We start from the raw sequence: 14,118 nt of genomic DNA, 5'->3' as shown, positions 1-14,118 counted from the left end.
ACCTGATAACTACCTGTTATCTAGAGAGGCCTTTTCTAAATGAGAAAATCCTATCTTCACGTAGAGTTTTCTGAACATGCATCCTAAAATTTCATCCTTCTTGGTTGCTTCCAATCTTTTCTCTCCCTAACACCCACCACCACCACTACTCCCTCACATAGAGTAGACAGTGACTAAGCTGATTGGTGATATATTGATATTTGTCACACAGACATGTTATAGGGGAGTAAATGACCTAATTCATATAGATTCTTAACCTGGACAGTATATTAATATATATATGACTGGTAAGGAGTTTCCCTTTTAATAACTTACTTGTCTAAGCAAGCTAACAGTTGCAGCTTCCATTACTGACAAAATGTTGAAATGTATATACTATAAGCAAATGTTTTTAAGTGTAGAGCAGAATAACTGTGAACAAGACTCAAGGCTTACAGCACAAGACCTAGGAAAAGACAAAGTGGTTAAACTGTGATTAGTACGTTATATTCCAGTTCACACACTGGAGACTGCTAATATTTCTGTGTAAGATGGTCGCAAATGTAAAAAAAATGCCAGTTGTCTTCACTTACTATAAAAACCAATAGAAAAAGTAATACTCATCTATCCAGAGCTAATTGAACATTCAGATTTGTAAGAATGATTGAAATGCGACTGTTTTCCTTCTGTGTTTTTTTCCCTGCAGAGACACAGTGCTCTATGCCTATACAGTGTACGGATAAAACAGATAAACAAGAAGTGCTGTTTAAGCCTCAGGCAAAAGATGATATAAATAGAGGTGCACTGTGCATCACATCTGTCACACCAAGAGGACTGGGCCAAGATGAGGAAGACACATCTTTTGAATCACTTTCTAAACTCAATGTCAAGTTTCCACCTACAGACAATGACTCTACTTTCTTACATAGCACTCCAGAAAGACCCGATGTCCTTGGTTCTGTCACATCTGAGACTGTGTGCCAGGATCAATTTAATATGGAGCCCAGAGACAATCCAGGAAACTTTGTCAAAACAGAAGAAACTTTATTTGAAATTCAGGGAATTGACCCCATAGCTTCAGCTATACAAAACCTTAAAACAACTGACAAAACAAAACCCTCAAATACTTGTATTAGGACATCTCTGGATAGAGCTCCGTGTTTGCCACCTGGAGACCATAATGCATTATTTGTAAATACATTCCCACTTCAGGACCCATCTGATGCACCTTTTCCTTCACTCGATTCCCCAGGAAAAGCTATCCGAGGACCACAGCAGGTAACTGTTTTGCATTAACAAATATATTATGTGTGAACACACATTTTGCCATGCATGCACAGATACGCATCTCTTTCAGGTTATCAGACATCTTTTTTAAACTACTGACTAGCCAAAGTTAAGCTTTCAACTAACAAAATCCAGGTCTTGTAATAAATGACATGAAATTTAAAAGATGATTATGGCAAAGGTCTGTTATAAAATACCTTAAAATTTATGGCACATTTTAAAATACATGTAACCTTATCTATATCTAGTGTGTGTCATTATCTTACATAGTCCCTTACTCAGATGTTTACTCAGTACCATTGTTATAATAAGATTCTTTATTAAATTTCATTCTGTGAAGCAGATGTCATTTTTTATCAAAAACTTGTATATGTTATACTTACCTTTATAAGAATGCATCATTTTTTAATAAGTAAATAATCACATTGTATGTTTCTATTTCTGAAAATAAGTGAAATGTCTTTCAAATAATACTTTTGTGCAGTCTCATTTATACAGTACTTAGGATCTGGAGGGTTTGGTTTTGGTTTCTAATCTGGCCCTGAACATGCAGCCTAATATATTTTTTAAATAGTCTCTACATATATATAAATTTTATCAAATTCTTTAATGTTTCTAAAGCTTGCAGACTACTTACAGCCCATCCTTAATGCCACCCCAGTCCCCTCCTACCCTCCCTTTTATTCAGGTGCTATTACAAAATGATTCTTTAAGTTTAAAAAAAATGGGGGGGGGGTGTTTAATGCCTGAAGACAACTGAAAAATATACAGTTGTTAAAATAAACAGAAGCTTGTTTTTAAAAATCCAGATTGCTACAAGTGTCTAAAACAAATTGAGGACATTTGTTTGATTTCCCTTTGCTTTGAGATATTGTACTGAAAACCAAAACACACCAACAACTTGATTAATACTCTTTGGCTTTGTCAGTATTTTTATAGGTTATAGACTTTTAAATCCACATACAAAGAAGGCAATAGTCAAGCTGTGGTATAGTTTAGCAGTGGAGAAAAGGAGGCAGCTCTGACAATAAGCTTTAATTATTGACTCACTTATGTTCTACATTGTACCTTATTTTACATCATAGTCACAGTTATAGTTACTACTTAATGAAACAAATTACACAATTTCGTTTATTGCAAGTAGAATTCCTGTGGAGCTGTGAAGTGCATCAGTTCTAATGCTTGTTACTTTTTCTCCATTATATCTCCTGCTTGTTCTTTTACTAGTCTGTACAGTCATGTTTCAGTAGATGGCACCCTGCATTGTGCATTTGCTTTCTATGCTGCAGCAAGGGAAACAGCTGGTATGTGATTACAACTTGATGGAAAAGTATTCAGCTTAAAAAATGCAGGAGAATTGGTGTTGAGCTGTCACAAGACATGGGGCATAAGGTTAGATAATTGATATTTTGGCAGAAAAGGCAGAGAAATTCGTCTGTTTTGAATGCTGTGTTACAGTTTAGGATTCAAAGGATATTTCTTAAAATGGGTTTTTTAAAACATTTTGTTTTATTTACTTTAGTAAAGCTACTATGAGGAATACAGAATTCTTGAGTTGTTGATAACAAAAGGAAGTGAAATTTTGGTTTCATAATTCAGATTTTTACTTTTATATCATTACTACTTAACAGTTACTTTTTTATATATTCAGCTATCATAATAAAGTCTAAAGTATAGCTATTTATTTTGCTCTATGTGATTTTCTTTTCTTCCTACTTTTGCTGAGTCAGTCATTGGGGTCCCAACCAAATTCTGTGAAAAGATCAAATCTGAACTAATAGCTCCTAACAGAGAAGGATAAGTATGGACTTTGAAAATAAACTGGCAGTAGAAGATTGGCTTATCAACTGTTTGCTCCTGAGCCTGTTACTATTTTACATATTTTAATTAAAAGTATCTTTAACTTAATAATCTTTTATTTGTACCCATATCAATTTCCCATTAGAATGGTACCTATTTTAGTTGTACTTTTTGTTTAAACTGCCAACACTAAAATTTAAGTCTAGTTAACTCTTACGTACTCACAGTTAGTACTGCTTTTCTTTTATCATGGGAGAAAGGAAATGATTTCACTCCAAATTTCAAATATGTATTTTAAATATTACTGTTTTTTGTTATAAAATTGCCACTTCTCACAAAAGGATTTGAGTCAATGTTATAAGCCCTCTGTACTGATACTTGAATGTATCTGGATGCTTAGACAGACTTTGTATATTTACACCAACTGTACACAGCTGTCCAGTAAAATGTTTATAAGAAGACAGTGATGATGTGAACCCCAAATGCTTCAATTAGTAATATACTGTTTACATAATGATTGGCTAACCAGGATGAAAGAGATTGGTTAAAGGAATGAAAACTAACACTGTGTCAAGAGTTGGATCAGGTTGTTATTTTAAGAGCAAATTAGTAATAGGAGCACAAAGGGATCTCTTTAAGTTGGCTTTTTGAGGTGATTTTCCTCAAAGTGCCAGAGTTTAGATATTTTAAGATAAGAAAGCAAATTTTAGAAATAATTAGGCTTATAGCATTTCAGGAAAATAAGATATTCTAGTCAACAAACATTAACAGAGCACCTACTCTGAACTAAATGCCTTCTCTTGCCCTTCTAAATATTTTTTTAATAGTAAATACAGTTAAGAGTATGTATATGCTGCTTATTATACTGGAGGTAGTTCTGTTGAATTATGCTTTTCCATAATTCTTCAGTTGGGCAACTATTGACAGGCTTCACTTTATTGAGCCACAAGAAAGGGTAAGAAGGCCAAAGTATGCACTGTATAATGGAGGCAAAATAAGAAGTCAAAAAAATGCATCCAGTGTTGGGTTTTGTTGAATGATTAAATATTTGAGGTTTCAAAAAAGAACTGATCAATAAAATTCATTTCATACTTAAAAAAATTATTTTCAAAAATTAAAGTACTTATTTCTATGATTTATTCATTGTGGATTTGCTGGTAAATAGTAGTAAAATTTAAATTACTCTTGATCAAAATGCATGTTCACACACATCAGGTCTAGTGTGCTGTGTACTAATAAAGGTCCTATAACTGAAAGTTTCCAATTAAAAAAGATAGAATTTTAATTTTTTTAAAGTCTCAGTATTGACTGTTGCTCCAAAACTATTATCACTGTGATAATGGGTATTAAAAACATGCTGGTGTTAAAACTGAAAGTTTTTTAGTTTGTGAAGAAAAAGTGTGTGAATGTGTATTTTAAGTGATTCTTTAAGTTAAGCTATACCCTTTATGAAAAAGAGAATTGAGTCATGTCCTCATGCTAATTCTATGGAAAGGTAATTTGCTTTCATATTAGGGAATTTCATATATATTATATATCCCATTCAAAAAATTTGAATTTGAAATTCAGTGCAAGTTGATTTTAAATACAAATAACAGAAGATGTTTTTATTTGTTTCCTGCAGCCCATTTGGAAGCCCTTTCCTAATCAAGACAGTGACTTATCGGTACTAAGTGGCACAGGCTCCGAACTGCATATACCTCGCGTATGTGAATTCTGTCAAGCAGTTTTCCCACCATCCATTACATCCAGGGGGGATTTCCTCCGGCATCTTAATTCACACTTTAATGGGGAGACTTAAGATGCATTGAAAACAGACATGTCAAGTTCTACGTGATGATTTTGGGTTTGTAATATTATATATTAATACTTGATTGCAAACTTAGCTCAAGATCATTTACTGAAAAATCCAGTCACTGCTATTTGAATTTCTAAACAATATTGTAACTGTCTTTTATTGCCTTTTAAAAGATTGTTTTGTACAAAGCTGTAATTCATTGTATTCATGTTTACAGTGTTTATTATGGGATTATGCAATTGTGTAACAATAATTTATGTTTTTTCAAATGTCTAAGCTTATTGCTTGGGTTTCTAGTTAGAACTATTGAATGTGGTGATGTCAAATGTTTATAGGGTTTTTTAAATTTGTTTTCATTTTAAAATTTAGATTATTTATGCATTGGGTGTTCTTTTTGAATAAACCTATAATAGAGAATAGCAGACAGGATAAATATCTGAGTAAATACCAAACTTAAAACATTAGTTGCTCAGTGATAAAAATCACTGGTGGGATTATTTAAAGACTTTAGTGTTCTTTTTCTTTAATAATAGACATAGGTTTAATTTTTTCTGTATGTATAGCTACATGATGAAGTTAGTTAAATATTAAGAGTTACTTATGTTGTGATAGTTAATGTGTTCTTTGTTCCTGAATAAAAAATAAATCACATTTGGGGAAAATTAATAAAATTCATGTTTCTTTCCAGTAATCTGAGAGAAGGGTGATACCAGATCTGGTGACATTTTATTACAACTAATAGATCACACTGAAATTTAAAATTATTTTTCAGGATAAACTTTCTAAAGGAACACATTTGTCTTTAATGGGAGCAAATATAAAACCTTGTAAGGATTATTCATATTTATTAATTTATATTAGAAATGTTCACATTCTTGTTGAGAAATTGTTAATTCATTGTTAGCAGCCTGATTGATGACCAGTGGAGAATATTTAAGAGAGAGGATACCAAATTCAGAAGACTGCAGAATTTTGTTTAAAATGAGACTTCCCTATGATTCTTGTCATTTAGGTTTCTCTTCCCTCCCCCACCCCACTCTCAATTTTTTTAAATGTTTGAGGCATGGCTTCTCTTTTATGAAGTAAACACTGATTTGCAACTCTCAAAACAGAAATTTAAGCCTTCTTGGGAGCAAGTGTTTTAGAAAGCTGGAGGGAGGGTTTCTGATAAGGGCTTGGAGCAGTTTGTTCCTATTTCACCTGTGCCTCAGTGAAGGGCCTTAGCTTGTGGAAGAATGAGAGTGGTGCCTCGACTTCTCAGGGTGCGAAGCACATCACACTGACATCTTCCTCACCAAGGTGACAGTGATTATTAGGCATTCACTGTGAAGGGTTCTGAGCCATGTCCATCTTTCTTTCATTGCCACTGGAGCTGAATGGAAATGCCTAGACAATTATCCAAGTCTCTTCCCTTCCCCCTACCTCCCGCCCACCCAACTCCCCTCTCACTCACTCCTCCCACACACACGCAAAATTAAAAAAAACTCCCCAACGTGTTCCAGCCAGAATATACCACTGCATCTATCTGGTGAAAGGGGATTCTTTTCCCTTCTCTTTTCCTAGGTGAGGAGGAGTTCCTCTCTCACAGTTGACATCTACTAGCCTACTGACAAGGGAAGGAGATTATGGCCCAGAAAGGGACTCAGAGTGTATCACTGACTCCTCCAGTCCACCCTTTTCCCACCTCCACCACTTATAGTAGGCGGGGAACTCTTGTTTTTTGCTAGGTTCCAGTGCTACCCCAAGCTCCAACTTGTAAGGTTCAGAGGCCTTCTCGGGCCAAGGGACAGGCCGCCTGGAAAGCCAGGCTCCAAGCCCGCGCTGCAGAGGTGGCGCTGTCTGCAGCCTGATAAGTGGAACGGGCACCCGCCGGGTCTCCTCTCTTAATCCTGAGTCGTGTAGGGGCTGCATCTTGGCATCTGCTACGCGTGGCCGGGTAAGAACAGCTCCCAGGTAAAAAAGCTTCACACGCGAAACGCTGAGTCTGAAAAAACCACCCCCGCCGAGGCGAGGCAGTTGTGAGCGGGATGCCTGAGAAGTGGGAGGTGAATGTCCTCGGGAGGGCCCCCCGTCCCCCCCCCTCACCCTCCCCCCCAACCCCGTGCAGCTTTCCCTGGAGGCTGAGGCTGCTGCCAGCGGGGACATCTGCTTTCTTACACTCCAGCCTGGCTCACCCCGCCCCCTCAGCCCCGGGTTGCGTGGTTATTTTACCAACACCGGGGGAGGGAGAGCTCGAGGAGGTAGAAAAGGGTGGATCGAAGCTCGGTAGATGTTCTTCCCACTCCCCCATGCCCCCTCCTTTTTTCTTCACATCTTTTAACCTTCAAGGTAAAGACTTTATAAATATGAAACGATCAGCGTGTCCTGGCTCCCAGGCCCGCCTTCTGCTCGCGGGGCTCTCGGGTGCGGGGCCTTGCCCTCTCCAGCCTCCCCGGAGGTGGCCCGGGTTTCGGCGGCTCTGCCGCGCGCAGGGGCCGGCCGGGTGCGCTCAGCCTGTGGCGACTTTTCTCCCGGGCTGCTGCCTCGACAGCTGCTTGTAGCTACAGTAATTAGACTGTCAGTGCTTGTTAGAGGAGAGAGGGGGAAACACGCTTCTGACAGCAGATTCCGAGACTCCCCAGTTTGTTAATTTCTAAGAGATCTTTAAAGCATTAATTGAGGTCTCCCCAACTCTCCCCTCCCGTCCCTCTCCCCAACTCCTCCCTTCCCAAAAATATCTTTAGGGGAAGAGAATTCTCTCCGCGTGGAAGCAGTGTTTTCCGCAAAACTGCCAGCCCGCCCCCGACTCACGCACACGCACACTATTTTACATATACATCTATATGCACACATGTATACGCAGAAGGTTAACTCGGCACAGGCCTCGTCCAAATAGGAACCAGGATTGCATTTAAAATAATAATAAATAAGTAAATAAATAAACTAGGAAGGAAAGGGGGGGAAGGGAAGCAGAAGTCGGGAAGAAAAGAGAAAAGCAGCAGGCTGATTACGAGGTGTCAAAACTGCCAGGAGCAAGAAGGTGATAGCAATCAGGGGTGAGAAGAGTGCGGCATTCGTGCGGGGCAACTAATTATCCGTCTCATTTGAGAAGAGCAGCATTTGAGGCAGCAGCGTTCGCCTGCTGAACGGTGACAGATTGGCGCGGAGGAGAGGGGAGGTGTTAAAACAATGGAGCCGGGCGCGCGAGCGCTGCTGCATGCTAATCAGCCCTCCCTCCGCCTGCCTGCCGCGCTCCCTCCTTCCTCCCGGCCTCCCTCCTCCGCGCTCCCCCTCCCGCCTGCGGCGCTCCCTCCTTTCCAGCGGGCCCGCCGCCGCCGCCGCCACCCGCTTCCTGCTCCTCGCTTTCCCGCGCGTCCTTCCCGCCGCTGGCGAGTGGAGCCCGCGCCGGGCCGCCGTGCCCCACGCGGCCCAGGAGCCTCCACGCTGTTCCCCGCGGGCGCCCTCCCCGGCCCGGGCCGCACGCGAGCCATGGGCGAGCGCTGCCCTGCGCGGTGCTCCGAGGGCCGGCCCGCTCCCCGCGCGCCACTTCTGGGGAATGGGTCTCGGAGGAGAGGCCGGGGAACCTGCCTTCTCGCGGTGGACAGCGAGTGGGAAAGACAAGCGAAGTCAAGTAGGGCGAGGGGCAGCTTGGGCTGGGAAAACAGTCGGGGCCAGGAAGGCGGAAAAGTTTCCCCGGACCGAGGGCAGGCCCCTCGACTCGGCCCTGGAGCCGCCCCCAACCCCCGAGTAGAGTCTCCCCCGGGCAGTCTCCCCCGCGGTTGACCTCCCCTCGCCAGCCCGGCCAGAACTAAACGGACATGGTTTAATATGTACCTCTGCGAGGAAGGCAAATAAAGGGCCTGAGCGTTGGTTGTGCTGCTTAAGGCTTGACCTCCTGACCCCAAGACCAGGCTTAGGGGCCCCCGGACCCCTAGAGATACACCATTCCATTGTCGCCGGGGAAAGAACGCCTTTAAGAAACGGTCCCCGGCCCTCCGCCCTCCGCCGCAGTGACCAGAGGCCGGAGGGGTCCGGGCCATCTCTCAGCACAGCTCCCGGCCGGCGCTCCGGCCTCGGGGAAGCTGGTCGAAACCGCAGGGCCGTGCCTGCCTGCCCCTGGACGGAGACCACCGGAACCTTTCTGCTGGTAAAGGTCGCCTTAGACCTGTTGAGGCAGGCCTGGGACCTGAGTTTCTTCCTACATTTTGAATTTAAAAGCCCATTGTTGAGCTTTAAGCTTTTGCCCAAAATACACTTTTGTTCGTATGTTTTTACTATTACAGATTTACATAAACTACCCTTAGAGATTCAAACACATTGAAACACTGACGTTCTTAAGCAGGTTAAGCGAAACACAGCTACGGAGAACTGGTAGGTATTTAGACTTGAAGGAGAATGCAATTCCTTTCCAACGAGTTCTGTACTACTTAGCTAACCAGGTGTCTGCTGCTGCTGCTAAGTCACTTCAGTCGTGTCCGACTCTGTGCGACCCCATAGATGGCAGCCCACCAGGCTCCCCCGGTCCCTGGGATTCTCCAGGCAAGAACAGTGGAGTGGGTTGCCATTTCCTTCTCCAATGCATGAAAGTGAAAAGTGAAAGTGAAGTCGCTCAGTCGTATCCGACTCTTAGCGACCCCATGGACTGCAGACTACCAGGCTCCTCCGCCCATGGGATTTTCCAGGCAAGAGTACTGGAGTGGGGTGCCATTGCCTTCTCCGAGCCAGGTGTCTAAATTAACATAAAATACTTTCTTCCCCCAGTCATAAATGGAAAAGGAAAGCAGTTAAAAGATAATCCATACAGTATAATTTTTGTTCTGCTGAACTTTACCACTGCATAACTTTACATACACAATTGTTTGTTTAAAAAATCAACATAAAATGTGAAAGTTTGAAAAAATTGTCATATATATTTACGAGGGTTTATAGTATTCTCTCTACCCTTCTCTATTTGTAATATTTCATTTAAAAAGTGCAACACAAAAAGTAAAATGACCTGAGTAAATTTTGTTATTTTTGATCTTCATCCCTGATCTAGTCCTATGAAAAACTACAGGAAGACACAGAATGAATAATTTTTCCTTTTAGAATGTGCCCAGGCATACCAATACAATAGCTGAAAGCAGAACTGTTATAACTGTATAATTGAAATTATACAGAATGTTTAAAAGTTTTAAAATTGAGATTTCTTAAAAGACTCATATAAAGAATTGTGTGTAGATAAATGTTAATGCTTTTTTGTGTACACTCTGGAAAACCACTAAGCAGGCCTTTCTGCCCTTAGTACATCACAGACTTTTTAGTGCTACAGTATTATCTGGCATTTAGAAAATTCCCTGGCATCTGAATCTGTTAAAATAGCAACCTATCTAACAGAAAAAAAAAAATAATAACTTTACATTTCTTAATATAAACTTCAAAATTCAGATGCTCCATCAGTATCAAAATTAAGCATTTTATTAGCTATTCATCAGCCTTTTCTTCATTAACCAGCTCTATGTAAGCCAAGTGTCTCTCTCTGATGCAGTAAACCTTTAGAGTTCAAATAAATTTAGTTCAATTCTATGTTGTGTTATGTATTTCTAATACGTAATCAAATTCTTTACTGTCTAACAACTTGGTTATTATGGATTTACTGTAATTTCTTCTCAGTCTATAGACTTTGGAAATTTGCATGATTGTTTTAATGGTGTATTTGCAGATAAGTTTTTATTTGCACATAAGGACAAAAAGGTGAAGTGAAATTTGGTCCCAATGGAAACCTGTTAGGTTCCCTGAACATATGGCTCATTGGGCTGTTACTTCCTTTTTGAGATCATTTTCCAAGATTTTTTAATATATACATCAACTTGACACCAGTTATAAAGAAAATATATTGACTTTGTAGATGCCTCCACCTGGGGAACATCTCTCAAAAACAAACCATGCAGTCAGGTGCACCTTTAAATGTACAGGTGTCCAGTCTCAAGAACAGGGCATCATTTGAAATTAGTCAGAACTGACAGTTGATTTTACACTGTCTTTGAAATTAGGTAGTTCTTTGGATTCTTAGAATGCCACAATGACTTGATTAATACAATTAGGGGTGACTACTTACAACTACTTTTTTACAGAAAGCTGTGCATTTGGAACCTACAGTATTACAATGATTTCTCTCAGTAAATACAAGTGATGTAAGTCTCATTTATTGAAAGTGTGTGGTGCCAGCTTAAGGGGAAAATCACAGCACTTTGAAAAAGATGTAAATGTTCAATTGGTAAAAAAGGGGGGAAAACCGTGCTAAAACATGTGCCTATTTCCATTATGCTTAATTTACTATTCAAAACAAGTTTTTCCTAATAAGCTCTATTGTTTCTTTCTGTTTTGTAAAATTTAATATGTGTGAGACAAAAACCAGATTCAGAATGTGAATGAAGTCTGGTTAGCGAAAGCTTGTTTGGAGCTTTCAGTTCAAGGAGGGCCTCAAATTAAAAGACATATCACATTATGACACTGATAATATATAAGGGAGAAAAGTGTCTCAGGTTGTTTCCAGAACCAGTTACAGTTAGATTGCTAAATTCCTCCAGCCTCCGAGCGAATAAAGTGCAGCAAACACCAGAATATTCAGGATGATAGTGCTGCAAATGTTTACTAAGTAACTTTAATTTTTGCTTTATTGCAGTTCTCTTTTTTCTGAGATTGAGATTCCCAAACAGGACTGAAATATAAGTTCTCAAACATGTCATCCCCTTGTCTTACCTGTACAAGGTCGTTTGTCTTTAAGTCAGTCACACTTTTCCAGAGTATTTGCACCTGATTATGGAAGCTCTTGATGCCTAACTGGTCTCTCTCCTTTGAATATCTCCTCGGGATCTGAAATGCCTGATAACCTGGAGTATGCCCATGCCTCCTTTGCTGTTTAGGTCTATATCATGATTACATTTTTAAAATATCCTGCTTGTACCCTTTGGAAGCACTGTACAAAAGATGAGTTATCACTTATTAATTCAAGGAATGATTGTTTTAGAAATAACCAGATCTTAAAGACTGCCTTCTTTTTGTGTGGACCAAAAACATTAAAAAACTCAAAAAAACAAAAAGACTGTGTCTAAAGAGAATGGATGAGTCCTTCAAACCTACTCAAGAAACCCATCTCAAGCTCTCCTGCCTTTCAATCCACTATTTTTTCCATAATAATCCTTCACCTCAAGATAGAAATAACTTTTCACTGTCTTTGTACTTGCCTTCACAGGAAGCTTAAATCACTTTATATCTGGAATCTTTTGTACCCAAAGAAACTAACTAATATGCTAAACCACAGAGACGTTAGAGAGCCTGGCATTCCCTGACCATGAGATGGGGTGGTTATTGGGGTGATTATCGATTTATCACCACCCTAACACAGGGCCCCAGAACTCGTCTGTTGGGAGAAGCATCTTATAGCACACTGAGTGTGAGATTCCCCATACCTCCTCCGATGAGCAAACAACAAGTGTTGGAATGTATTTTGTAGTGTGAGACACAATCTGAGGTAGGAGAAAAGGTAAAAAGGATTTGTACCTCTAAAACATGGAGTTAAACCTCACCATGACACCCAAACCACAATGCTAATTGTTTAATAGTCCAAATTCTAAATCAAAGGTTATAGTTTGTATAGGAAATTAAAAGAAAAAAGTCAACCAGTATGAACTGGAAGTGAGCCTATGTATTTTCTAAAACTATTAATCTGGAACTAAAACATATTCTAAACCAAACAAACACTTCATTTGCTTCAAAAACCGGCCTTTGCTTGTCTCCTTGGACTTGAGACTCAGGAGGAGGTCTCAGCTTTATATTCTCTTCCCCAGAGTGTTGGTGAATCAACTCTGAAAACAGCTCTCATTAGACAAATAGTTTCTCCATTTGCAGTTGTTAAATGGCACTAATCGCCAGTAAGAAAGGGGCATCCTGTGTGAGTGTATTCATACAACTTCAAGCAATTGGTTTAAAAGGAAGGCAAGCTCACTGGGAATCTGAGGTATCAGTAAGGGTGATAAAGCTTGCTGGAAAAAGCTCTCTCTAACCAGGACTGAGGAAGAAATGCAAGCAGCAGGCTTCCTCTGCTAAAGCAGCTTTGTGACACACTCACACATACACACACACACACACTCTCTCTCTCTCTCTCTCTCTCTCTCTCTCTCTCTCTCTCTCACACACACACACACACTCACTCGCTCACTCCAATATCCTGAGGTTTTATTACTGGCATTTTGAAAGTCTCTTCCTTCAGCATCTATAAGGGAAGACCAGGATGAGATCTATTTGTAGGTTAGGGCACTTGGTGAATTTTAAAGCAGATTTTGCTCCACCTTTCCATCTTTAAAGTTATCAAGTCCCAACTTAGTTTATTTTGAAATACAATTAATACCAAGGAGTAGTTGTGGCTCTATAGCAAGAGTTAGAAAAAAACACATAATCCCAATTTGGAAGTATCACTGTAAGTGACACTCCACTTTCAGAGGGTGCTATAGTACCCTGGACTGGCTTGGAAGGAAACTGGCCACAGAGAGGGAGCACTGGGGCATTGTCTAGTCAAGAGTCAACAAGAGTCAAAAAACTCTGCCGCTTCTGCCAAAACATAAGGACATTTCCAAACATTGCAGTTATTTCTTCCTGGTTCACCCTACAATATGCTTGGGAGTAACTCATATGCTGTGGGGATAACATTTCCTTTCCAAGGCAAAGCCCCACTAAAAATGTCTCAAATATCCCAATTAGTATACATCAGAGAATGACCCTTGCTTCCTCAGTCTAGTATTTTTTAGTTAGGATTGCCTGGTTTAGCAAATAAAAGTACAGGAGCGCAGTTAAATCTCTGTTTCAGATAACTAATAATTTTTTTTGCTGTAAGAATGCCCTGTGCAACGTTGGCACTCCTATTTTTAATATCTTGTTGACTAAAAAGATGTGAAATCAAGTCTTAACAGATATTTCTCTAGTTTTTCACTTTTTGTGGATTTGGGGGTGGGGGTGGGGATCAGGTGCAGATCAGATATGCCTTTTGTGCCTGGAATTTCCTTTCTTCCTTTCTCATTCCGCAGGGAAAGTCTCAGTGCCTCTTAAGCATCTCTCAGCCTCTGCTCTACACGCTACTCTCCTTGCTTTTGATTATATAAGGTTTTGCGTTGTATTGAAATGTGTGTGTGTGTATATCTAGTCTCCTCTAGGATAATGTGAGCTTTTTCAAAGGGAGAAAGACCTTATCACCTGGCTTCCACCCTTCCACAGGCTTCCCTGGCGCCTGGCTAGACTCT

The 14,118-nt window shown here is 40.2% G+C and overlaps 1 protein-coding gene across 8 annotated transcripts in view; it reads left to right on the top strand.

Annotated features, from left to right (window-relative positions):
- The window catches only part of TANK (TRAF family member associated NFKB activator), a 96,138-nt gene extending 90,579 nt beyond the window's left edge, over positions 1-5,559 (top strand). For 4 of the 8 annotated variants that reach the window (XM_005202471.5, XM_024976823.2, XM_005202472.5 and 1 more), the window contains exons 7-8: positions 686-1,257; positions 4,691-5,555. In XM_005202471.5, the coding sequence (XP_005202528.1) occupies positions 686-1,257; positions 4,691-4,867 (749 nt within the window). In that variant the 3' untranslated portion in view covers positions 4,868-5,555. Of the gene's footprint in view, positions 1-685; positions 1,258-2,493; positions 2,571-4,690 lie in introns of all 8 variants that reach the window. The other 4 variants (XM_005202473.5, XM_059875982.1, NM_001192264.1 and 1 more) reach the window with 4 other exon arrangements.
- The last annotated feature ends 8,559 nt before the right edge of the window (positions 5,560-14,118 follow it).

This window comes from Bos taurus, chromosome 2, assembly GCF_002263795.3.
Source record: "Bos taurus isolate L1 Dominette 01449 registration number 42190680 breed Hereford chromosome 2, ARS-UCD2.0, whole genome shotgun sequence".
Taxonomy (NCBI): domain Eukaryota; kingdom Metazoa; phylum Chordata; class Mammalia; order Artiodactyla; family Bovidae; genus Bos; species Bos taurus.
Note: the sequence above shows the minus strand (reverse complement) of the source record. Positions and strands in the feature narration are given on the sequence as shown.